We start from the raw sequence: 25,262 nt of genomic DNA on the forward strand, positions 1-25,262 counted from the left end.
GGGGTCTCTGGAGCCTGAGTGGGAATGGGGTCCTTGAGGATGGACAGGGCCAGCTCAGGAAGAAGCTGATCTCTGGGTGAGGACAGAGAGCTGTGCCAACATGGCCCCTTCCTCTGTGACACTCCTCCACAGGTGGGGACAGCCGTCCTCTCTAAGCATGGCCTGTCTCCCAGACAAGGGGCCAGGCCTTGTCCACAGAGTGTAGAAGGGCCTAGAGGAGCCCCCTTCGGTGCCTGGATCCCAGGTCCTCCACCCCTGGGGAAGATGCATATTTGTAGTTTTTCTTTCTTTTCTTTCTCTTTTTTCTTTTTTGGTGCCAGTACTGGGGCTTGAACTTAGGGCATAATTGCTGCCCCTTAGCTTTTTCCTTTTTAGGCTGGCTCATTATCACTTGATCTATAACTCCCCTTTTGGCTTTTTGGTAGTTAATTATAGATAAGAGTCTCAGTTTTTCCTACTCAAGCTGGCTTTGAACTGTGATCCTCAGAGCTCAGCCTCCTGAGTAGCTAGGATTACAGGAGAGAGCAGGCAGCACTTAGCTTTGAAGCTTTTCCTTGGGAGCCATGCTTTGGCTGGCCTGTGTATGTGGGAGAGCCATGGCTGTGTGTCATAGGTTAATGACAGTGGAGCTGCTGGTTTACTGCTGTGCCCATAGCCTGACATCCAATTTGGAGGATCTTGACAGCTGCCCTGTGGGGCGGGGGGACATTACTATCCTCATTAGCAGATGACACCTAGAGGGCCAGGTGACTTTGTTCAGATCTTTTTTTGTTGTTGTTGGTAGTTGTGGATCTTGAACTCAGGGCCTGAGCACTGTCCCTGAGCAATTTTGCACAATTACCCCACTTTGAGCTACAGCACCATTTCCAGTTCTCTGGTGGTTGATTAGAGAGAGGAATCTCATGGGCTGCCCTGTCCAGGTTGGTTTCAAACTGTCTTTAGATCTCAGCCTCCTGAGTAGGATGTACAGTCATGAGCCATCAGCGCCCGACTCTTGTTCAGGTCTTATACAAAGCCTCTTTTCTTCACTCTCTCTGAGTCTTCAAAGCACTTGATTGGGGTGTGATGGTTATGGGCTAACCTCCGGCCTATACTTGGCCCTTGGGCTGGGTGAAGAAAGAGTATCTTCTTTCCTTTTTTTGTTTTTGCTGGCCCTGGGCCTTGAACTCAGGGCCTGGGTGCTGTCCCTGGGCTCTTTTTTTGCTCAAGGCTAACGCTTTACCACTTGAGCCATAGTACTTCTTCTGTCTTTTTTTGTCAGTCATGGGGCCTGAACTCTGGGCCTAGGCACTGTCTCTCAGCTCTTCAGCTCAAGGCTAGTGCTCTACCACTTGAGCCACAGGGCCACTTCTGGCTTTTTCTGCTTATGTGGTGCTGAGGAATGGAACCCAGGGCCTCATGCATGCAAGGCAAGCACTCTACCACTGAGCCACCTTCCCAGCCCTCTTCTGTCTTTCTTTTGTGATTAGAGATAAGAGTCTCATGGGCTTTTCTTCCCTGACTGGCTTAGAACTGCAATGCTCAGATCTCAGCCTCCTGAAGTAGCCAGGATTATAGGCGTGAGCCACCAGTGCCTGGCTTACTCCTTTCCTTTTGAAATAGACTCAACACTGTCCTGAGAGAGCAGGAGACTGACCCTCCCTTGACCTCCCTCTAGGTCACCAGCCCCCAGGAAAGACCCCCCATGGATCACACTCGTACAGACAGAGCCAAAGAAGAAGCCGGCTCCACTGCCCCCCAGCAGCAGCCCCGGGCCGCCAGGCCAGGCCAGCAGGCAGGTGGAGAATGGCAGTGTGGAAGATGGGGCCCAGCAGAGCCCCGCGGCAGGCCCAGAGCCCAAGCCCTACAACCCCTTTGAGGAAGAGGAGGAAGAGGAAGAGGTGCCAGCCCCTGTGGTGCACAGTTCAGCGCCCAGCCCAGCCCCGGCCCCAGCCCCCTCCGAGTCCACTCCCAAGTCCTTGCACCCCTGGTACGGCATCACCCCCACCAGCAGCCCCAAGACAAAGAAGCGTCCTGCCCCGAGAGCACCCAGCGCGTCCCCTCTTGGTGAGTGCTGTCCCTGGAGCTGTCTGGACCCTTGGGTTGGCAGGGTGGGGGCTACAGATGTGGCCGGAGCCTCTCCATTTCCTCCTAGAGCAGGCCTGGAGCAAGTGTCAGTACCTCTGCCTGTGCATGAGAGGCCTGGAAGAAGAGTTGCCTGAGACCTCACAGTGCTGAAGTACTGGAGACAGGATTTGAATCATGGCTCTGCCTCTAGCTGGAGTCTGTACTTTTGTTTTTGGTCGGTTGTGGGGCTTGAACTCGGCCTGGGGAGCTGTCCCTCAGCTCCTCAGCTCAAGGCAAGCAATCTACCACTTGAGCTGGTTTTCTGGAGATTTATTGGAGATAAGAATCTCCTGGCCTTTCCTGCCCGGGCTGACTTTGAACCTTGATCCTCGATCTCAGCCTCCTGAGTAGCTAGGATTACAGGCGTGAGCCACCGTTGCTTGGCTGTAACTTCTTTTTTTTTTAAATGCTGGTACTGAACCTTGACCTCAGAGCCTTGCGCTCTCCCTTAGCTTTTTCCACTCAAGGCTAATGTTCTCCTTGAGACACATGCCAGAAGGCTTTTTGGTTGTTAATTAGAGATAATAGTCTTGAGGCCATTCCTGCCTGGGCTGGCTTCAAACCTTGATCTTCAGATCTCAGCTTCCTAAGTAGCTAGGATTTCAGGCATGAGACACTGGCACTGAGCTCCTCTTTTTTTTTTTTTTGGTTAGTCCTGAGGCTTGAACTCTGGGCCTGGGCACGGTCCCTCAGCTCTTCAGCTCAAGGCTAGCGCTCTACCACTTGAGTCACAGAGCCACTGCCAGCCTTTTCTGCTTATGTGGTGCTGAGGAATTGAACCCAGGGTCTCATGCGTGCTAGTCAAGCACTCTACCACTGAGCCACCTTCCAAGCCTAATTTTTTTTTTAATGCCTATCCAGGGGTTTGAACTCAGGACCTGACAATGTCCCTGAGCTGTTTTACACAAATACAGTGCTCTACTACTTGGAGCCACAGTTTCACATTCAGTTTTTAGGTGGTTAATTAGAATCAAGAGGCTCACCAACTTTCCTGTCTGGGCTGGCCTCAAACCATGATCCTTAGATCACAGCCTCCTGAGTAGTTAGGTTATAAGCGTGATTTATCAGCGCCCAGCCCTGAAGTCTGTACTCCTAACCCTCCTGCTGTGCTGATCCAACATGGGAGCTGGGGCAGTGGTTTTCCCTGTGTTGTGCTGGAGGGCCCGTGGGAGCTGTTGGCACACAGTTACTGTCACTCAGTATCTGAGCAGCTCCTTTACTGAGGGTCTTCAGGCTGCCCATGTGGGCCCAGCACCTGGACTGCCCAGCATCCTGACATGGGGCAGGTTTTGCACTGCCTTTCCCCTCATCTTGGTCCCTTTCCATCACCGTTGGGCTCTGGCTGCCTCCAAGAGCTCAGAGGGACCATGAGCATGCTAGACATGAGACACGGCTGCAGACAGACACCAGGTGGTCTTGAGGTCCCTTCCGTATGCATAGAGTAGATGCACAATTCTTAGGAATAGAGGACAGGAGCCAGCATGGGGCTAGAGCTCTGGGTTTGAAGCCAGCTCTGGCTGGGGTGAGTGCCTCCTTGCTTTGGGATCTGCGGCCTCATGTGGGAAGTATGTAGCAATAGAGGTATTTACAGTGCTCAGCGTGTAGCCATGTTGCTTCCCTTCCAGCCTCTGCGTTGCAGGTCGGAGACCAGGAGGAGAGCCTCGCTTCCCTGGCCTTCCCCTCCATTAGTCTCACTTCCTCTGTCCTAGCCACTTGTCTTTGAGTGGTCGTAGACACATGGGACAGATGGGGAAGCGGAGGTAGCAGTCCTGTGGGGTGGGTGAGAGCCATAGATAAGCCACAAAGTGGCATGGCACGGGGCGGGCATACTTTGTGACTAGAGTTCTGCCCTGTTTGCTGATCTCTGGGCTCTGGCTCCCTCTGGATGGGGGAGGGCTTGGTTTCCATGGCAACCCGAAGCTCAGAGGAGGGGCACGAGGGGGAGGATGGAAGCCCTGACCGTGCCCTGTGTGCTCCCTCCTTACTCTTCTGCACAGCTCTGCACGCCTCCCGCCTCTCGCACTCGGAGCCCCCCTCGGCCACGCCCTCACCAGCCCTCAGCGTGGAAAGTCTGGCATCCGAGAGCTGTAGCCACACGGCTAGCACGGAGCTTCTGGAAACCCCTGCCGTGCCCAAGAGCTCTTCAGAGCCTGCTGTGCATGCCCCCACTGCCCCTGGCACCCCCGCCAACTCTGCCAGCCCCTCAGCCAACTCTTCCCTGTCCTCCGGAGAGCTGACACCGCCTGGTGGGGAGCGGGCACCCCAGGCCAGGACTAGCTCCGGCTCCCAGCTAGCCAAGCCCTGCATTGGTGCCACCCCTACCCCTCTCGTGTTGGCTGGAGACAAAAGCCCTGTGCCTTCCCTGGGGAGCTCGTCCCCACAGCTGCAGGTCAAGGTGAGTGGTCCCCATCCTCCCCAAAGCTACATCTTTGCTAGTGGATGTGGGTCTGGTGTGGGGCAAGAATGGTACAAAGATGCTACACCTTGGTGCTCACTCCTGTAATCCCAGCTACTCAGGAAGCTGAGATCTAGAGGATTGCAGTTTGAGGCCAGCCCAGGCAGAAAAATGTGAGTCTTCAAAACAATCAGAAGAAAGCAAGGCTGGAGGTGTGGTTCAAATGGTAAGAGTGCCAGCTGAGCAAGCAAGCTAAGTGAGCGTGAGGCCCTGAGATCAAACCCCAGGACCATCACCACCACCATGAGTGTCCAGGGTCTGAAGACCCTGATAGCCGCTGGCTTGAGTGGCCTTGGCTATGTCCACTCATCCATTTACCACTCTGTGCAATGAGGCGCAATCCATTGGTCTATCCTTCCATCCATCTGCCAGAACTCCCACCCATCTCCTCACCTGCCCTATTTTGAGACTTATTCACCTGCCACCCTTCACCCACACACCTCCTGTCCATTCTTCTACTCCCTGGGGCTCCATTGTTCCCAGGTCCCAGCCACAATTGTATTAAGACCTTCCTTGCCATTTAGAAGCTTACATATGATTGTTGATCATGTAGAAGAGACATTGATTGTTCTTAGAAGGCTGTCTGCAACAAAGCAGAGGGAAGATGCCCTTCAGCAGACACCTGTCTCCTGCTGCAGATTGGGGGGGGTGCAGGGAAGCAGCCTAGGATCCTGGGGTACTGCCAGCAGGGTGATCCTGGCAATGGGGTGCTCACAACCAGGTCAGAGAGATGCTGGAGTAAATGGCTCCTTCTGCCATCTTGCTGACATCTGAAGGAACAGGGTCAGTCTGCAAGAAGAGGAAGGCTCAGGACCCAGGCCTTACAGAGCAGCTCTGTTGAGAGCTGTGTGTGGGGTGCTTGCAGGGGGGTGGCAGACTCAGGCCCCTTGTTGGACCCCTCCCAGCCCTTGCTGGGTGTCTTTCCTTAGGGATGAAGCAGACACAAGGTACGTCTGGCTGGACCCCTTGTCTGGGCAGCCAGTATTCAGATGCTCTGTGCATATGGACTCCTATGTTCTCAGTCCTGTGTCAAGAGCCTGTGGTCACCTGGCATGGCCTGATATCCAGTTACCTCTCCTTCCTGGCTATGGTACCTCTTCTTCAGACTTTTCCTAGTCCCCAAGGCTTGGCCAGCTCTGGGCAGAGGGTGGCCAGGTAGCTCACACTGGGCAGCTGTAGTCTGGATGAGCAGTTGTCGGTCCTCGTGGGAGGCCAGGCCCTCCCTCCCTGGCTGGGGGATGACTCTCCTTGGAGCACTTAGGGCCTGACATGACCGCTTCCGATGAGCTGGGGAGCACTGCCACTGCCACGTGACAGACGGGGCCCTGCCTGCAGCAACTTGGGTCCTGCCCCTCAGAAAGGGGCACAGGCCTCTGCAGAGCAGCGGAAGGGTGCAAGGGGTCTGGGAGTGCCGGTGATGGGCTAGGTGGTGGAGTGAGGCATCTACTGGCCAGAAGGAGGGCAAGGTTCTTGCTTTTGCCCTTCCTGGATGGGTGACCTTGGGTAGACGCTCTGCCTCTCTGAGCCTCAGAGTCTGGTTGTGAGGCCTGAAGCAGATCTAGCTGTGTGTTACACTTGATCTCAAAGTCTGGCCTCCTCAGCCGTGTGCTGGTGGCTCACGCCTGTAATCCTAGCTAATCAGGAGGCTGAGATCTGAGGATCGCGGTTCAAAGCCAGCCCGGGCAGGAGAAACTGTGAGACTCCTATCTCCAATAAAACCACCAGAAAACTGGAATGGCGCTGTAGCTCAAGTGGTAGAGCGCTTGCCTTGAGCTGAAGAGCTGAGGGACAGCACCCAGGCCCAGAGTTCAAGTCCCACGGCTGACAAAAAAAAAAAAAAGTCTGGCCTCCTCCCCTTGGTGCTGGTGACTGCCAGGCCTGCCTGGGCAGCACTGGGCGTGGTGCTTAACCTCTCAACTTACTTGCTCAGCTGTAAGATGGGCATTACAATACCCACTTCGCAGGGAGGTTGTGAGAGACTTAATCTTTGTGTCTGATGTTTGGGATGGATCACAGAGGTCTTGTGTGTGCTAGGCAAGCACTTAGGCTGAGGTACACACCCTTGGTCCTGCTTAGGAGGTTTAAATGGGAAGGCATATGATTTAGCAGCCAGTGGATGGGCACTGGTGGCTCACACCTGTAATCCTAGCTACTCAGGAGATTGAAATCTGAGGATTGTAGAAGTTAACCGGACAGAAAAAAATCCATAAACCATCCAAATGCTGGAAGTTGAGGTGTGGCTTAAGTGGTAGAACACCAGTAATGGCATAGATAAAAACACTCACTCTGGGGGGCTGGGAAGGTGGCTCAGTGGTAGAGTGCTTGCCTTGCATGCATGAAGCCCTGGGTTCGATTCCTCAGCATCACATACACAGAATAAGCTGGAAGTGGGTGCTATGGCTCAAGTGGTAGAGTGCTAGCCTTGAGCTGAAGAGCTCAGAACAGTGCCCAGGCCCAGAGTTCAAGCTCCTCGACCAGCAAAAAAAAAAAAAAAAACTCACTCACTCTGGTGAGTGGCAGGATCTCTTTGAAATGGAGTGTTTGGAGGGGATCCTGTTCTTGTCAGGGCCCTCTTTCCCTATGGGGAGCCTTCTTACTGCTGGGATCTGGGTTTACTTTCCAATTTTCTTTGTGATCAGGCTGCCTCCTTCCCATTCCTAAACAATTCTGTCCCTCCCCCTTAGTCTTCCTGCAAGGAGAACCCTTTCAACCGGAAGCCATCACCTGCAGCATCTCCAGCCACAAAGAAGGCCACCAAAGGAGCCAAACCCAGCAGGCCACCTGCCCCGGGGCACGGTTTTCCACTCATCAAACGCAAGGTGCCAGGGATTCCAGAGACACCCAGCTGGCCCTGGCCCTCCTCTTGGCATCTTAGGCTGGGTGTCTGGGCCTGGGTTGTAATCAGAGGCTCTTGGGTGGCCTGACTGGAAGGCTGAACGTACAGCCAGTGTGCTCTTACAGCAGCTGGGCCCTAGGCAACCAGGAGCAGTGGGTGGGGCATTTAACTTGTTACTAAGACTTGTGAGGCCTCTACTTAGACTGAATTACTGTCCTCAAGGTTGTTTCTGTAACCTCAAGGTTGTTTCTGTAACCTCAAGGTTGTTTCTGTAAGGGTCATTCATCCCCCTGGGTGGCCAGAAAGCATGGAAACTTCTATGGGATAGTGGAGAAGGGAGGGAGGGAGAAAGGGCAGGAAGTTCCACCCCCTGGGGGCCTCTGTGGGTACTGGGACTCAGGGTGTGCTGGGTGTGATCCTTAACCCTTCCCCACTCATCTGCTATTGTTCAGGATGACAGGTGAGAGGAGACCCAGGTCCCTGCACCCTGCAGTGACCAGCACTAACTGGAAAGAGAGATGGGCTGGGCACTTGTGGTTCATGACTATAACTAGCTACTCAGGAGGCTGAGATCTGAGGATCCGGGCTCAAAGCCAGCCTGGGCAGAAAAGGCCATGAGAATCTTATTTTCAGTTAACCACCAAAAATCCAGTGGGGTTGTGGCTCAAGTTGGTAGAACGCCAGACCTGAGCCTAAAAGCTAAGGGACAGGGCTGGGAATGAGGCTCAGTGGTAGAGTGCTTGTCTAGCATGCATGAAGCCCCAGGTTCGATTCCTCGGTATCACATAAACAGAAAAAGCCAGAAGCAGTGCTTTAGCTCATGTGGTAGAGTGCTAGCCTTGAGCAAAAAAGGAGCTCAGGGACAGTGCTCAGGCCCTGAGTTCAAGCCCCAAGACTTGCCAAAAAAAAAAAAGAAAAAAGAAAGAACTTCAAGTAAACAAATAAAAGCTAAGGGACGGTACCCAGGCCCCAGTATCAGCATCAAAAGAAAGTATAAGATTCTCTGCAGCAGCCTGAGCCAAGGAAGGGCAGGTAGTAGGAGGGATGGCTATCCTCCAGCTAACCAGGACCCTGTCTGGCAGGTCCAGGCTGACCAGTATGTCCCCGAGGAGGACATTCACGGAGAGATGGACAGCATCGAGCGCCAACTGGATGCCCTGGAACATCATGGGGTCCTGCTGGAGGAGAAGCTGCGTGGCGGAGCGCCTGGTCTGGGCCGCTGGGAGCTGACTGAGGGGCTTGGGGGTGGCGGGAGCCCCTTGTCCTGGTGGAGGGTGGGCTAAGCTGGGAAATACTTGTAGCCCTGGCCTCAGTGGCTTTGTGTCTTGCAGAGGGCCATGAGGACGACATGCTGGTGGACTGGTTCAAGCTGATTCATGAGAAGCACCTGCTGGTGAGGCGGGAATCTGAGCTCATTTACATGTGAGTCTTGCCCGCCTCTGCCCGGGGTCCATGGAGCTGGGGACTGAAAACCCCGGTGCCAGCTGCCCTCTACCCTCCTGACACAAGGTTCATCCATGCTTTCATTCCACCCCCTAGCTTCAAGCAGCAGAACCTGGAGAAGCGGCAGGCTGATGTGGAGTACGAACTCCGGTGTCTTCTCAACAAACCTGGTGAGCACCGCTGTCCACAGCTGGGGTGGGGAGGAGTGGGCTGGGGTCTGCCCCTTGGGGCTGGTTACAGGGCCAGGAGTGAGGCAGGAGGGGCCAGGTGGGCAGTCTTGAGATGGGATCGAGCCGGGCACTGGTGGCTCACGCCTGTAATCCTAGCTACTCAAGAGGCTGAGAGCTGAGGATTGTGGTTCAAATCCAGCCCGGCAGGAAAGTCCATGAGACTCTTATCTCCAATTAACCACTAGAAAACCGGAAGTAGCGCTGTGGCTCAAGTGGTAGAGCGCTTGCCTTGAGCTGAAGAGCGCAGGGACAGGGCCCAGGCCCAGAGTTCAAGCCCCACGACCGACCAAAAAAAAAAAAAAAAGATGGGATCAAGCATTATAGGTGATAAATAACACCAGCCATGAGAGAAAACCACCGGGACAGGGTTGGGGTGTGTGACATTGGCAGGCTCTCAGAAAACACCAGGCCCACGAGCAGCCTGATCTGTTTTGGACATGGGAGTCAGACAGGCAGTCAACTTGCTGTGTAACCTTGGCTGGTTTCTTTGCCTCACTGGACCTCAGTAGTTTTGTATGTAGGACAGAAATGAAGGGACCCACGTTGGAAGGTGTTGTGTAACCAGGAGACAGGAGATGGGAAAGCACTCCATAAGTCAGCTGGGCTGTCAGTGAGCTGGGTTCTAGGGTGGGCGGGCTCCTTACCTGCTCTGTGGTCAGGGCACCACAGACCCAAGAGCCAGGGCTTTTGATCTCTTCCCTGTGGCCAGGGAGGGCACCAGCCCTGGGCAAGGAGTTGCATTTCACAGCCCAGGAAATGGAGGGTACCTGGTCTGGCTGCTCTCTGCCCTGCACACACAGTCCCCCTGTCTCTTGTGACTGGGACCTTGGGAGGCTGGAGTGGCCTTGGGAAAGACACAGAATGTCCCAGGCTTCCAGTGCCAGCTGTGTGAGTCACACCCACATCTCCAGGAGGTTGGAGCCTGGCTACTATTCAGGGAGCCACAGCGACACCCTGTGGTCACAGTGGACGTACGAATGCAGATTCCCCTGCCAGCCTGGGCTTGGTTTGTTGTTGTTGTTGCTTCTATGGGGACTGCACAACCTGGGCTGGTCAGCTTGGCCCTGATGCTGATTTTGGAGGGTGAAGCTGGTCTACAGGGCCCCATGAGGGTTGGAGATCCAAAAGACAATGGCCACCACTGGAGTGTCAGGCTGCCCCAATTAAAACGCTGATCCCACTTTTGCTATGTCATGGGCCGGATTTCCTTGAACCTCAGAAACAAGGACTTAACTCATTTCCAGACCCAGTGGTGGAGCTGGATTTGCACTTGGGTGATAGCTCTCAGCCCGTGTTCTCTCCCCAGAACTAGGGGACAGAGCTAGTCATCTGCTCCTGGGTTTTGGCCACGTGAGGTACTGGGGGATGGGGCAGTGGCTGAGTGGCCTCAGGGTGTTCATTTCTGAACATGGGGCAGACGGTAGGGGGGAAGTATGAAATGGGGCACCCATCCTCTGGAGCCCACAGACTGCGGGAAAGGGAAACAAAGGCACAGGTCAGATGGACCTCTGCAGTGACAGACTTGGGAGGAGACCAGAGGGGCCACAAGCACCACATGCAGGGAACCTGGCGAGGGGCCTGTCCCCACGGTCCCCTCCATCTGTCCTCCTCTGTGGCTTTGAGTGAATGTCCCTGTGTGCCTCTTGGGCTACTTTGCTTCTGCAAGAGAACCCCTGAGGGTGTCCTGCTGTCTCCCTGCCCCCGCCCCTGCCCCCCTCGTCCCACCCCAATGGCGCCTCCCCAAGGAAGCCATCTGGTACCCACTTGCTTGCAGCATGGAAGTGGAAGGCAGCTGCCTCTTGAGTTCTGACTTCTGTGTGTGTGTGTGTGTGTGCCAATGCTGGGGCTTAAACTCAGAGCCAAGGCACTGTCCCTTAGCTTTTTTGCTCAAGACTGACACTCTACCTCTTGAGCCACAGCTCTACTTCTGGCTTTTTGGTAGTTAATTAGAGATGAGTCGCACAGACTTTTCTGCCCTGGACTGGCTTTGCACCTGGATCCTTAGATCTCAGCCATGCTGAGTAGCTAGGATTGTAGGGGTGAGCAACTGGCTGGCTCCTGTCCTTACAGCTGCATGGTGCTGGTCTTGCTCAGGCTCCTTGAAGGGTGTCTTGGGAAGGTAGCCTAGTATTCTTGGTTCCTTTTCCATTGACCTTCACTTCCCTAAGAAACCTGAGGGGCCCGACTCTCCAGGGACCTCCTGTCACCCCAGTGAGGACAAATTTTCTCACCGTTCATATCTGGGCTTTCTTGCCTGACAGAAAAAGACTGGACAGAGGAGGACTGGGGTCGGGAGAAGGTGCTGATGCAGGAGATTGTGACCCTCATTGAGCAACGCAATGCCATCATCAACTGCCTGGACGAGGACCGGCAGAGGTGCTGGGTTGGGGTTCGGTGGGTGGGGCAGCTCCTTGGTACCAGCTGGGCACAGCCCCACACCCTGGGGCTGGAAGGAGTTCAGGGGACCTCACCCTCCTATGGGTACTCAGGTGTCCCTTGCTCACTTCAGGGAAGAAGAGGAAGACAAGATGGTGGCAGCCATGATGAAGAAGAAAGGTGAGACCCGGCTGGCTGGGCAGTCCATGTTGGGTTCTCATTTACCCAGAGCACACAATGTGGGATCCAGGGGTCCCACGTTGGGCTGACAGTTGTGGGTCCCTGGTTCTTTCCAAAACACTGGGAGAGGCTGGTCTCCGCATCCTGGGGAGCAAAGTGGGACTTGGACTAGTGGACTGATTAGTCCCAAGTTTTCTATAGGGGTGAGTGGCTGGGCCCCCCTTGGCCTCCCCGATGACCCCTCCTTTCTGGTTAAGCGTTCCCCTTTCTCTGCTGCAGAGTTCCAGAAGGAGGCTGAACCTGAGGGCAAGAAGAAGGGGAAGTTCAAGAGCATGAAGATGCTGAGGCTGCTGGGAAATAAGCGCGATGCCAAGAGCAAGTCTCCCCGGGACAAGAGCTGACAGCAAGAGGAGCCGTGTGGCTGCCCCCGCTGGCTGCCCGCTGGCTGCCCGCTGGCTGCCCGCTCCTGGAGCCCCAAGGGCTGGAGAAACCTCCTACCCTCCAATCCACAGAGGGAGTCGGGGTGAGCCCTGCCCGCCCTGGGGTCCTCTGACTTACCTGGGCCAAAGAGTTTCCTTCCTTCTTCTCTGCATCCCAAACAGCTGTGACTCAGCCGTGTCCGGTCCAATTCTGACCATTTCAGATGCTGTGAGAGACACACAAGGCAAGCAGGGACCTGGGGACAAGGAAGGGACAGAGACTGAGCAGGTTATGTCCCCTTGGTGCAAGCTCCCTGGCCAGTCTCCTCCCTTCTGGACCAGGCCAGATGGAAGCTTTGCTGTCAGAGTTCTGCCCAGGTTTGGACTCCACCTGGGGCTCCTGGCCTGGGGCCGTTTCTGCCCCCAGGTGGCTCCTTCCTACCCAGTCCACCTGATTCTCTGTCTTCCCATGCACTGCCTCATCTCTCGTGTTCCCTCGATCAGTTGCTCTATTTATGATGTCTTCAGCTCCTGGTTTCTGGGTGGTCTGTGCTGTCAGACCTGAATGGCAAATCCCACCTCCCCTCCCTCAGAGTTCTAGAAGCTTTTTCTCTCACTCACTCTGTTCTATAGGAAGCCTCGCATTCCCCCTCCCCTCTCCCCACACACAGAGGGCCCTCGATAATGCACCAGGGCAGGTGGGTGCCAACATTAGCTGCTTCTGTGCCAAGTCCCCTGGCAGGGAAGTTCTTGGCTCCACTGTCAGCCTAGGGAAGGGGCACTTCAGGAAGGTGCTAACCATGGTTCTCAGTCACGTTGTAGCCTGACCCCTGATTTTGGCTTTCCTCTTCTATCCCACACCCAAGGATGGGGCCCATACCTGCCTCTGGTCCTTACGAGTCAGCCTCTTCTGGTACTCTTCCCTCCCGATTTCCACCTGAGGGACTGATGGTTACCACCTTCTGGATCGTTGTGGGACAGGAGGAGTGCTACAGACAGTTTTGTTTTGTCTTTGTGGGTTTTTTTGTTTTTTGGTAGGTCGTGAGGCTTGAACTCAGGGCCTTGAGCTCTTTTGCTCAAGGCCAGTGCTTATGACTTTGAGCCCACAGCACCACTTCCGATTTTCTGATGGAGATGAGGCTCATGAACTTTCCTGCCCAGGCTGGCTTTGAACCATGATCCTTAGATCTCAGCCTCCTGAGTAGCTAAGGATTACAGGCATGAGCCACCAGTGCCCTGCTTTTTGTTTTGTTTTGTCCAGGCAGCTCTTGGTCAAAGCACTGTTCTATAAGCTGCTGGGGGTCCCCCCTGCGCTCTTCTTCCATGCGTCTTGGGAGAAAAGATAGCACTGTGTTAACTCTAGGGTGCTCTTTGCCAACAATAAATGGACATAATTTTGTTTCTGCCCTGAAGCCTTGGGCATAGCCGTGTCTGCCTTCTTGCCTGCCATTGCCACACTTTGTGTCCAGCCTGTGGTTGCTGAGGGTTGCCTGGCACTGGGCAGGGTTCTCTTCCTCTGCAGGGACAGCCAGCTCCTGGCACCTGATCTGGAGCGGGGCTGCCACCTCCAAGGCCCTTTGGGGCAGGCAGCTGGCCTGAATGGCTCCTCAGGCTGGGTGTCAGGTCCCATCCTTCAAGGGGACCTTGACACCCACTTAACATGGGCTATAGCCCGCAAGTCCAGGGCTGCCAGATCTTTCCCCTTTTTCAAAAGCAACTGAGGAATCCAGACTTTGTATATGAAACTTGTGAATGTATACCTAATCTGGTCAGGAATGGATTGAATCTGTTCTGGTCTCCAATTTGGGGCAGTGTGGAGGACGTCCCTGTCATACCTCGGACAGTGACATGGGCTTCCTGTGGGATATTCTCAGTCAGCCTTACATAGTTGACGGCTGTATAAACCAAAACCTGGGTCATGTGATCTGATGGGATCATGTGGTACCCTGCAGGTACAGGAGATTGCCCTCAGCATTGGCTGATATATCCAAAATATTTTGGTGATTTGTGGGGACAGGAAGATGAGAGCCCTGGAGAAGATTGGGCTAGGAGTGGCGGAAGCCTGAGGGGCGGGTACTAGCCCTGAAGTACTCTGTGGCAGGCTCGGCATGGGCTGCTTTCTTGTCAATCGCTCCTCAGCCTCTCAGAAGCATAACCCAGCATGGAGGCTGTGGGTTTGGAGTTTTTCAGAGGTTAAGGTTGAGGTCATGTAGTACATAGTGAGGCTGGAACGCCAAAGCTGGGACCACTCAAGTACGGGCCCTGTCCACCCCTTCATTTCTTGTCTGCTTTATGGAAGACTAAACTAAGCTTTAATCTGAGTAGGCTGTTTGCTGCTTAAGTGCCCTTGGTTGTATGAACCAGGCCCACTGTCTACTGAAGTTCAGTGCCCGCTATCGTTGCTGCCATGGAGGGCTCGAAAGAGCCTGGGTCCCATTTTCTCTTTTTGTGCCAGAACTGGCACTTGAACTCAGGGCCTGAGTGCTGTCCCTGAGCTTTTTTGCTCAAGGCTAATTACTCTACCACTTGAATCTTCCAGCTTTCTGGTGGTTAATTAAAGATAAGAGTCTCATGGACTTTCCTGTTGAACTGGCTTTGAACTGTGATTCTCAGATCTCAGCCTCCTGAGTAGTTCCAATTATAGGCATGAGCCACTGGTGCTTGGCTTGTGTGTGTGTGTGTGTACATGCATGTGTGCATGCATGTACACACCTGTACAGAGCTTGGACACTCAAGGCTGGTGCTCCAGCTTTCTGGTGGCTAACCGGAGTCTCACGATTTTCTTTCCATCCAGCACCTGTTGGATGGAAATCATATGTTCTTGACAAGTTCTAAATAATTTTCCCTCTGAAAGCAGGGAGTTGCATGTGGAGACCCCCAAGTTAAATGTGTTTTATTAAGGCCAATTAATCCTTGCAGAGGCTACAAAAAGTCAAATAAATAATAGGTCCTAAGACAGCAGATGGAAGGAGTCCTCTTCATTCCTAAGTTCGGAAAGGCCACAAACGGGATCCCCAGAGGCTGCGGAGGTGGGTGGTGGGTGGGAGGGACCGCTGGGTGGCCTTGCAGCATGTCCGGGATGGGTGAGGCTTGGGCCTTGCCTTCACTGGATCTGGGCGCTCACCCTAGAAAAGATTCCAGCATTCCAAGTCTGTGTCTGACTGTGGGTGCCAAACATCCCTGGAGGGTCGAGGGAGCCCCTTGGCTTCTGTACATCAAGGAAGTGGCACACCACCAGCTGACATGGCTGGAGGCCGGTGTGGGTGGGATCCTGTGGCCAGGCTGCGCTGGCCTGCTCATCTTACGTGGAGGCTAGAACCTTGCTAAGTTCCTTGCTCCTCTTGCGGTCAATGTCTTCCATCTCCCGGAGTTTCTGTAAGGGGAAACTGGGGTCAGCTGGCTCAGGGTCCTGCCATCCTGGCCCCCCCCTCCTGGGGTACCCCCCCTTTTCCCCACTTTCTGGCTGCTGCTCCTACCTGGGAGATCTCAGCGAGGATGAGCCCTCGGTATTGCTTGCCCTGCCCCAGGGCCTCCATGGCAGTCAGGAATTCTTTCCTGTCCTGGATCTCCTTCACCACTGCACAGAGGGAAATGGGCGTCAGTGTCCAGGCAAATGGGACCCCAGGCTCCATGAGCTGCGCGGGCTAGTGCAGTGCCTCACAGTGGTTCTTGATTTGTAGTTATTTTTGTGCTGGTTCTGGTTTGACCTCAGGGCCTAGGTGCTGTCTCTAAGCTTTTTCACTCAAGGTCTGTGCTCTACCACTTGAGTTACAGCTCCACTTTTGGCCCTTTGCTGATTAATTGGAGATAAGAGTTTCATGGACTTTCCCACCCATGCTGGCCTTGGCCTCGCTGTGGTTTTGTGTGAAGTGATGTTGCTCTCTTGGTCCCATCTGACTCTGCACCCTCCTCCCCCAGCTGGCTTACGTTCTTCAAACCGGTCCACCTCCGGGCCTGGGTCCTGCTGCTGCACAGGGGGTTCCTTCTTTTTCCGTTCCTCTTGGTCCTTCCCAGTAGCGAAGATGTTTTGGAGCCTTCGTTTCTCCTTGTCCAGATCTCCTGTCGGGCCCAGAAATGGCCTTGTTAAGGTGCAAATAGCACCCTTCTCCAGAATGTTTGCAATGGGCATGCGCATTGCAGGGTGTCTGGGTCATGTGGAGAGGGCCTCTGCACACCCAGCCTCTTCTCCCCTGGCTGACTCTGAGCTTGTCATGTCAAGACAGTGCTTGAAAGAACCGAAGAGGTGCTGAGAAGGTGGCTCCGTGGTAGAGCGCTTGCCTTGCATGCATGAGGCCCTGGGCTCCATTCCTCAGCACCACATAAACAGAAAAGGCTGGAAGTAGGGCTGAGGCTCAAGTGGTAGAGCGCGAGCCTTGAGCTGAAGAGCTGAGGGACAGTGCCCAGGCCCAGAGTTCATGCCCCATGACAGAAAGAAAGAAAGAAAGAAAGAAAGAAAGAAAGAAAGAAAGAAAGAAAGAAAGAAAGAAAGAAAGAAAGAAAGAAAGAAAGAAAGGAAAGAAGAAAGAAAGGAAGGAAGGAAGAAGAAAAGAAATAAGAAAGAAAGGAAAGAACCAAGAAGAGCCGGGTGCCAGTGGCTCACACCTGTAATCCTAGTTACTCAGGAGGCTGAGATCTGAGGATCACAGTTCAAAGCCAGCCCAGGCAGGAAAGTCCATGAGACTCTTAACCTCCAATAAACCACCAGAAAACCAGAAGTGGCGCTGTGACTCAAGAGGTAGAGCATGACCCTTGAGCTGAAGAGCTCAGGGACAAAGCCCAGACCCAGATTTCAAGCCCCACAACCGACAAAAAAAAAAAAAAAAGAACCAAGAGGTTTGCCAAAATCTACACACTTTGGAGCAGAGCAAGGCTAAGGAAACTCAGGAACCTTGGCCTCCTCAGCCTGTTAACAGTATGGGGAGCTTGGGGGTGCTGCCTGGGGCCAGGCAGGAACAGGGCGAAGGACCTGGGAGGCAGCTGGAGCACAGCCACCTCCTAATCTCAGGGATTAGGAGAACACAGTTAATTAAAAAAAAAAGGGGGGGGGTGGGAAGGTGGCTCAGAGGTACAGCGCTTGCTTTGCATGCATAAGGCCCTGGGTTCGATTCCTCAGCACCACATAAGCAAACAGAAAAAAACCGGAAGTGGCGCTGTGGCTCAAGTGGTAGAGCGCTAGCCTTGAGCTGAGCTGAGGGACAGCGCCCAGGCCTAGAGTTCAGGCCCCATGACCAGACCCCCCCCCAAAAAAAAAAAATAAAGGAATTTGGGGATGTGTGTGTCTGTGGGGGATGGGGTTTGGGGGGGGGGGGGATCTGAGGTTTGAACTCAGGGCCTGGGCACTGTCCTTGAACTTTCTCACTCGAGGCTGGTGCTCTATCACTTGAGCTACTACCTCACTTTTCGCTTTTTTGCTGGTTAATTGGGAGATTAGAGTCTCATGCACATTCCTCCGCTGGCTGCTTGGACCGTGATCCTCAGATCTCAGCCTCCTGAGGAGCTAGGATGACAGGAGTGGGCCACTGGCACCCAACTCTGGGGGACAAAAAACCCAAAAACAAACAAACAGAAAACATTTAAGAGGGTAAGGGACCACCTGTGTTTGTTTTTGTTTTCTTCTTTTGTTGTGAGACCAGGATTCAGTCTCAGTACCTGACACTTTGCTCATTGGCTGGTGCTCTACCAACTGAGCCTTGCCTCCAACCCTGACCTGTTTTCTCCTGTACTCTCCACAGCCCCTCCCCCATGCTAACATGTGCAAAGGCTCAAAAGCATTTGTATAAGGCATTTGATTAGACAGCAGGTGACCTGCCCTGGGGGCTGCTTGTCTCTGGCCCCCTACATCTCCAGAGGACTGAAGGGAGTGCCTAGCTGGTGCTCTGTCACTTACTTGTGGCTCGAGGCTTGAACTGCTCCCTGTTGTAGGCCCCGTTGGCCTGGCACACACTGGCGGGCCGGAGGCCAGAGCGGGCGGTCAGGATGGGGGGCAGATGGCTGGAGGTGGGCTGCTTGACAGAGCATCTTCTTGGGCTGGAAGTCGGGTTGCATTGTAGGGGCAAAGGGTCTCCTCCTGGGGACAGAAGGGTGGGGTAGGAGAATCTGCCTGGCTTCCCTCACCCCCAAGTAAAAGGGAGTTGCTGCGCTCACTTGGGCAGCACATACACTTCAACTGGAACATACAGAGAAGATTGGCATGGCCCCTGCACAACGAAGACATGCAAAGTCATGAAGCATTCTATATTTAAAAAAAAGCAAGTTGTCTGTGATCCTAAGTCAAATGGATGAAGCCCTCCAAGCCCATCCCTCTCCTCCAAGCAATGGAAACACGGCTAGTCTTTCCTTACTTCCTGACACTCAGACAAACGTATTCCGAGATACGTGTGCATATATTTTATATGTGCATATAAGATTCTGTTTGCAAACACTGGATCAGATTGTGTTGCAGCCAATAACTTTTCACTTAACAATTTTTCATTTTTCCAGAAAACCCTGTTTCTATGTAAGTTATTTGCTATCTATCTTAGAGGGGTTACATTATTTATTTAGCTGGTCTCCTAGTTTCAGACATTCAGAATTTGCAATGGTTTTGTTGATGCTTTTTTTTTTACTACTTCAAATAATGCTGCAATAAACATTCTTGTACAGCAATCCACTCATGTACTGGAGGTTTTCTTTGTTTTTGTGCTGCTTGGTGCCCTGGGGGGGGGGGGGGGGGAGGGAGGAAGGAGATGATTAGGCTACTCTTGATACCCATGGCTCCTTCCCCACACCAGCTAAGTGTGCCCTCTCCTGTTGGCCCATTCTCCTTGCCTTCATGCCCAGCATAGAGCAGGCCTCACCCCTTGCTTGGATCTGGCTCCTTTCTACCTCTCTAGCTTTCCATATCATGGAATGTAGACACAGTACGCATTCTGGGACTTTGTCTTCTGAGCCCCTGGAGGAGCTGGGGGCGGGGGGCGGGGAGACACTGAGAGGTATGTATGATATGACCTTGGCATAAGTAACTTGTTTGGCGGCTGGGGCACTGAGGGGTATGGTGGAATTGCAGTTTAGTATCCCAGCCCCGAGAAGTACCGGGAGTTTGAATTCAGGGCTTTGTGCTTGCTAGGCTGGCACCATACTGCTGAGCCACACCACCAGCCCTGTTCTTTTTAATTATTAATTTATTGTTATTATAGAAATGATGTACAGAGGGATTCTGATTACATGTCAGGTAATGAGTACGTTTCCTTTCATACAGTGTCTTCTGTTTTTTACTGATTGTTTTTAGGAAAAGTCTTGCTTTCTACCTGGGCTTATGCCTGAGCCTCAATCTGCCTAACAACACCGTATCCAGTTTTTCTTTCTTTTTTTTTTTTTTTTTGTCAGGTGTGGAGCTTGAACTCGGGGCCTAGGTGTTGTTCTGGTGTCTTTTTGCTCAAGGCTAACCTTACTACTTTTTTTTTGGGGGTCCGGTCGTGGGACCTGAACTCTGGGCCAGAGCGCTGTCCCTCAGCTCTTCAGCTCAAGGCTAGCGCTCTACCACTTGAGCCACAGCGCCACTTCCGGCTTTTTTCTTTTTGCTTATGTGGTGCTGAGGAATCGAACCCAGGGCCTTAGGCATGTAAGGCAAGCGCTCTACCACTGAGCCACTACCCAGCCCAACATTACTACTTTTAGCCACAGTGCCACTTCTATTTTTCTGATAGCTAATTGGAGATAGGAGTCTTCCCTGGCTGGCTTTGAATAATGATCCTCAGATCTCAGCCTCCTAAGTAGCTAGGATTATAGGCATGAGCCACTAGCACATTGTTTTAGTTTTTTTTGTTTTTGTTTTAATTGATTAATCTTGTGTCCTTTTCTGGTCTGGAACTGTAATCCTCCCAACTGCAGCTTTCCACAGAGCTTGAGCTGATAGGTAAGTATCCTTACACACAGCTATGAGTATAAAAAAAGGCTTCAAGAATGTTTCTGCCCAGGCTGGCCTCAAACTGCAAATCCTCTCATTCTCAGCCTCCCAGGGGTAGCTAAGATTACTGGTGTGAGTCACTGGCACTGGTTGGATGCGCAGTTTTAAGAGTGGCCAGGAATAGAAGGCCTCATGAAGAGGGTAACATTGAAGAAAAGACCAGCGAAGATGAGGACAATGGTGCTGCAGATATTGTGGGGAAAAACATTCCAGGTGGAGGGAAAAGATGATGAGATAGAGTACCCCCTGTGTCTAAGGCACAGCCAAGAGTCTAAGGTAGCAGGAAGGGGGCGAAAGGGGAGGTCAGAGGTTACACGGCCTCTGGAAAGGTCCTTTTACCCTGTGGTGTGGAAAAGTCATGGCAGGGCTGTGAGGGGAAGCCTGGCCCTTCTCAGTGGCTGCTGAAGGTCCAGTGCACAGCCAAGGGCAGATTGAGGTCACCAGCAGTGAGAGTGCTCAGGTAACATAGCATGATAATCCAGCCCCGGGCCCCGTGGTAGCCCAGAAGGTGAAGGTGAGGTGGTTGGAGTCAGGATGTGACTCGAAAGACAAGCAGAAAGGTGGCTGGTGTGAGATGGGACCCAAAGAGCATGAAGGAGTCAGAGGACAGGCCTGCCGCTCTTCCCCACCTATCCGGCCCTCCTCAAGACCCTCTATCCTGGATGTGGAGCTGTGGCTCCCTAGCGGTGGGGCAAGAGAGCCAGACCCTGAGTTCAAGCCTCAGTACTGGCACACATGTGCATATACACACGTGCGTGTGCACGCGCGCCTACAGCGCAGCCAACAGCTGGGTGCTAGTGGCTCATGCCTGAAATCCTAACTCTCAGAGGGCTGACATCTGAGGTTTGAAGCCAGCATGGGTAGGAATGTCCAATCACCACAAAAAGCTATAAAGAACTGTGGCTCTAGTAGTAGAGTGCCTGCCTTGAATGACAAAGCTAAGGGGCAGTGCTCAGGCCCTGAGTTGAAGCCCCACTACTACTGGCACAAAAAACAAAGTCTTTTAAAAGACCTAACAACAAGCCAGGCACTGGTGGCTCACGCCTGTAATCCTAGCTACTCAGGAGGCTGAGATTTGAGGATCATGGTTCAAATCCAGCCCAGGCAGGAAAGTCTGCGAGACTCTTATCTCCAATAAACCACTCAGAAAACTGGAAGTGGCGCTGTGGCTCAAGTGGTAAAGCACTAGTCTTGAGCTGAAAAGCTGAGGGATATTGCTCAGGCCCAGAGTTCAAGCCCCATGACCGACAAAAAAAACAAAAACAAAAAACCAAACAAACCAAAAACCTAACAACAGACTCAAACCTCAAAAACGACTGGGACAATTTGGTCAGGAGAAAGGCAGAGGACTTTCAGGAGGGGAAGCTGAAGCTACCAAGGTTTGGAGGCTGGTGTTTTATGTTTTTTGGGTTTTTTTTTTTTGGTTTTTGTTCTGCCAGTCCTGGGGCTTGAACTCAGGGCTGAGCACTGTCCGATAGCTTCTTTTGCTCAAGGCTAGTACTCTAGCACTTGAGCCACAGCACCACTTTCAGCTTTTTCTGTTTATGGGGTATTGGGGAACCAAACTGGGGCTTCATTCATGCTAGGCAAGCATTCTACCACTGAGCCTCATTCCTAGTCCAGTTGGGTTATTTATTTATTTTTTATTTTTTTGGGGAGGTCCAGTCGTGGGGCCTGAACTCTGGGCCTTGGCGCTGTCCCTCAGCTCTTCAGCTCAAGGCTAGCACTCTACTACTTGAGCCACAGGACCACTTCTGGATTTTTTCTTTTTTGCTTATGTGGTGCTGAGGAATCAAACCCAGGGCCTCATGCATACAAGGCAAGCGCTCTACCATTGAACCACCTTCCCAGCACGGTTTTTTTTTTAGATGATGTCATGCTATGTAGCCCAGGCTGGTCACAAAGTTGTAATCCTCCTACCTCAGCTTCCTGAGTGTTTGGATTGAAGGCTGTGTGTGTGTGTGTGTGTGTGTGTGTGCGCACACACACACACACACACCCATGTGCCAGTACTGGAGCTTTACCTCAGAGCCTGGGCACTATCCATTAACTTCTTCATTCAAGTTCAGAGGCCAGGACTGCTCCCTCAATTTTTTTGTTTTCTTTAAAAAGAAAAAGATGCCTCCAGCTAGACACTAGTAGGCTCATATATGTAAACCTAGCTTCTCAGGAGGCTGAGGTCTGAGGATCACAGTTTGAAGCCAGCATGGGCAGGACAGTCCATGAGATTCATCTCCAATTAATCAGCAAAAAGCCACAAATGGAGCTGTGTCTCAAGTGGTCAACACCAGCCTTGAGCACAAATGCTAAGAGATAGCTAGGGCTCAGGCCCTGAATCCAAACCCAGTACTGGTATCACACACAGAGGGACTATGGCTCTAGCCTCTCGGCCTAAGAAGTCTGTGGACTATTCACTTCTTACTTTTTATGGTGTCCATGATGTGGCGCTGCTGGAGGTTGGTCAGCTGGGATTCCTTCATCATCACTGCAAAATAAAGCCCTTCTGTGAAGCCTCCTGGGCTGCAGCACACAGGTGTCAATACTCACCTAAAATAAGTGTTCGCGGGATCAGACCCAGGGCTGTGCATATGCTAAGCATGGGCTTTTCCCTTGAGTTACACCCAGCAGCAGTTTAATCCTGGACCTTCACATGCCTACAGTTCCCCCCCACCCTCCCGCCCGTTGTTGGTTTTTTTTTTTTTTTTTGCTAGTCCTGAGGCTTGAACTCAGGGCCGAGGCACTGTCCCTGAGCTTCTTTTGCCCAAGGCTAGCGCTCTACCACTTGAGCCACAGCACCACCTCCAACTTTTTCAGTTTATGTGGTACTGAGGAATGGAACCCAGGGCTTCATACATACTAGACAAGCAGCCTGCCACTAAGCCACATTCCTAGCCCCACAGTCTCTTTTGTGTAGTAAAAGTGATAGGAAAGTTTACTAGGAGAGGAATATATTACCAGTAGACTGAAAGTAGGTTGGAAAAAAAATCATAATAATTTTTTACCCCAGTACAAGTTTCTGCTCAGGGTTAGATGTTGAATTTTATTTGTGTGTGTGTGTGTGTGTGTGTGTGTGTGTGTGTGTGTGTGTGTATGTGTGTGTGTGTGTGTATACTGGGGCTTGAACTCAAGGCCTTGCATTTTCACTCAGCTTTTTTTTTTTTTTTTTTTTAAGCTGGCACTGTACTACCTCTAGTATCCAGCACACATTTTTATTGAAGTGAAGGGGTTTCGAATGTCCCTCCTCAGAACCAGCTCATGGAAAAGAGTCACTGTCCCAAGGTTGGGGAGGTTTACAGAATTACATTTTCACTTCTAAGGTCTGCTTTTCTGAAGTATGATCTTCCTATTTCAGGTTCCTGAATAGCTGGATGGCAAGTATATATTCCCATAACTAGCTTTATTAGTTGAGATGGTCTCATGAGCTTATTTGTCTAGCTTCAAACTTTGATTCTTCCTATCTCTGCCTCCCAAAGAGCCAGAATTATAGGCATGAATCACCATACCTGGCTCTGTGTGTGTGTGTGTTAGTATATTGGGGCTTGAACTCTGGGCCTGGGCTCTGTTCCTGGGCTCTCCAGCTCAAGGCGAGAACTCTACCACTTGAGCCACAGCGCCACTTCCAGTTTTCTGGTGGTTAATTGGAGATAAGAGTCTCATGGACTTCCCTGTCTGGGCTGGCTTTGAAATGCAACTCTCAGATCTCAGCCTCCTGACTAGCTAGGATGACAGGCACCCAGCTTGGCTGGTTTTTTAAAAATTGTACTTTTATTATCTTTAAGTAGTTGTAAAAAGGGGTTACAATAAATGTCAGTTTATGAGCACAATGTGTCTTGATCAATATCCATTTCCTGAACTTTTTCTGATTATGGCTGGTGCTCTACTATTTGGGCCATACCTCCACTCCACTTAGGAGTTGGTGGTGAATTGGTGATAAGAGTCTCAGACATGGGGCTGAGAAGGTGCTCAGTGGTAGAGCGCTTGCCTTGCATGCATGAGGCCCTGGGTTCGATTCCTCAGCACCACGTAAGCAAAAAGAAAAAAGCCGGAAGTGGCGCTGTGGCTCAAGTGGTAGAGCGCTAGCCTTGAGCTGAAGAGCTGAGGGACAGTGCCCAGGCCCAGAGTTCAGGCCCCATGACTGGACTCCTCCCCCCCCCCCCCCAAAAAAAAAAGAGTCTCAGACTTTTCTGACCAGGGCTGGCTTTGGACTGTGATTCTCACATCTCAGCCTCCTGAGTAGCTAGGATTACAAAGTGTGAACCACCTGCACTTAACAAGTTCTTTGACTTGTACCCTCAAAAGAAGGTAGCACCCTAAACCTTTCTGAACTCCGCATGTTTTTTGTTTTTTTTTAAGTCGTGGGGCCTGAACTCTGGGCCTGGGCATCATCCCTGAGCTCTTCAGTTCAAGGTGAGCGCTCTACCACTTGAGCCACAGCGCCACTTCCGACTTTTTCTGGTGCTGAGGAATCAAACCCAGGGCTTCATGCATGCAAGGCAAGCGCTCTACCACTGAGCCACCTTCCCAGCCAGAACCCCACGTTTTTTTTTTTTTACCTGGAGAACATAGCGAGGGCTAAGCCGCTCACCACCGCGCCCCGCCTCGGCCCTCCAAGGCAGGGAGTACCGAGTGACGGGGGTAACCACCACCGCCGCGCCCCGCCTCGGCCCTCCAAGGCAGGGAGTACCGAGTGACGGGGGTAACCACCACCGCCGCGCCCCGCCTCGGCCCTCCAAGGCAGGGAGTACCGAGTGACGGGGGTAACCACCACCGCCGCGCCCCGCCTCGGCCCTCCAAGGCAGGCTACCTCGGAGCAGCTCGCAGGTCTCCGGGGTGTACGTGGCGCTCTTGGGGGCGTGCCAGAGTCTCGGCCCTTTGTCCGCGGTCTCCGTCCTCTCCTGCGAAGCCATGGGCGGGTCCTGGGGGGGGGGGGAGACGCAAGGAGACACCCTGCCCTCGCCCTGGCCTCGCCCTCCCCACCCGGGCCCCCTCGCCGCCCCCCGCCCCCCGGCGAGAGTGGGGTCGGGCGGAGGGAGTGAGGGCGGGGAAGGGGCGCAGCGCCCGGCCCTGCTTCCCCGACTCGGGCAGACCGTGGTTCCGTCTGTGGCAGGTAAGACGCCTCTAGAGGAAGAGCGCCGGGTCACAGGCGAGCCCACCGAGTAAATACACCCACGTGTTAAAGCCTCACGCGGGGCTGAGTCGGGTGAGACCGCTCCTGGGTGTCCCCCTCCTGCACACAGCGGCACCGGGTGGAAGCCCAGACCAAATCCCAGGG

The 25,262-nt window shown here is 52.9% G+C and overlaps 2 protein-coding genes and 1 non-coding gene across 5 annotated transcripts in view; 2 read left to right on the top strand and 1 right to left on the bottom strand.

Moving 5' to 3' along the window:
* The window catches only part of Micall1 (MICAL like 1), a 28,782-nt gene extending 15,667 nt beyond the window's left edge, over positions 1-13,115 (top strand). The window contains exons 8-17 of one of the 2 annotated variants that reach the window (XR_006149526.1): positions 1,658-2,046; positions 4,104-4,501; positions 7,246-7,380; positions 8,480-8,606; positions 8,729-8,819; positions 8,937-9,010; positions 11,332-11,446; positions 11,580-11,626; positions 11,906-12,149; positions 12,270-13,115. Coding sequence is in view for 1 of the 2 variants with exons in the window: in XM_042693305.1 (XP_042549239.1) it covers positions 1,658-2,046; positions 4,104-4,501; positions 7,246-7,380; positions 8,480-8,606; positions 8,729-8,819; positions 8,937-9,010; positions 11,332-11,446; positions 11,580-11,626; positions 11,906-12,027 (1,498 nt within the window). In the remaining variant the exon portion in view is untranslated. Of the gene's footprint in view, positions 1-1,657; positions 2,047-4,103; positions 4,502-7,245; positions 7,381-8,479; positions 8,607-8,728; positions 8,820-8,936; positions 9,011-11,331; positions 11,447-11,579; positions 11,627-11,905 lie in introns of both variants that reach the window. The other variant, XM_042693305.1, reaches the window with a different exon arrangement.
* A 1,623-nt stretch (positions 13,116-14,738) lies between these two features.
* Positions 14,739-25,246, bottom strand: CUNH22orf23 (chromosome unknown C22orf23 homolog). Of its 2 annotated transcripts, none has more exons than XM_042693275.1 (7): positions 25,161-25,246; positions 24,795-24,906; positions 22,413-22,475; positions 17,933-18,112; positions 15,973-16,104; positions 15,522-15,622; positions 14,739-15,418 (listed from the first exon to the last, which is right to left on the bottom strand). In XM_042693275.1, the coding sequence occupies exons 2-7, from the start codon at positions 24,895-24,897 to the stop codon at positions 15,347-15,349; spliced, it is 651 nt and encodes a 216-aa protein (XP_042549209.1). In that variant the 5' UTR covers positions 24,898-24,906; positions 25,161-25,246; the 3' UTR covers positions 14,739-15,346. The 2 variants fall into 2 exon arrangements, with proteins under 2 accessions (XP_042549209.1, XP_042549210.1); XM_042693276.1 differs by having other exon boundaries at positions 25,176-25,231.
* On the top strand, positions 18,182-18,287 carry LOC122119328. The gene has a single exon (XR_006149536.1). It is a non-coding gene; the product is annotated as a U6 spliceosomal RNA (small nuclear RNA).
* Positions 25,247-25,262: the final 16 nt, after the last annotated feature.

Source organism: Dipodomys spectabilis, unplaced genomic scaffold, assembly GCF_019054845.1.
Source record: "Dipodomys spectabilis isolate Male_0828 unplaced genomic scaffold, ASM1905484v1 ptg000163l, whole genome shotgun sequence".
Lineage (NCBI taxonomy): Eukaryota > Metazoa > Chordata > Mammalia > Rodentia > Heteromyidae > Dipodomys > Dipodomys spectabilis.

Coding starts and splice junctions, on each gene's coding strand:
- CUNH22orf23 (XM_042693275.1), bottom strand. CDS start 24,897: ATGGCTTCGCAGGAGAGGACGGAGACCGCGGACAAAGGGCCGAGACTC. Junction 22,476..24,794: donor GACCTGCGAGCTGCTCCGAG/GTAGCCTGCCTT, acceptor TTTATTTTGCAG/TGATGATGAAGGAATCCCAG. Junction 15,623..15,972: donor GGTGGACCGGTTTGAAGAAC/GTAAGCCAGCTG, acceptor CCCTCTGTGCAG/TGGTGAAGGAGATCCAGGAC.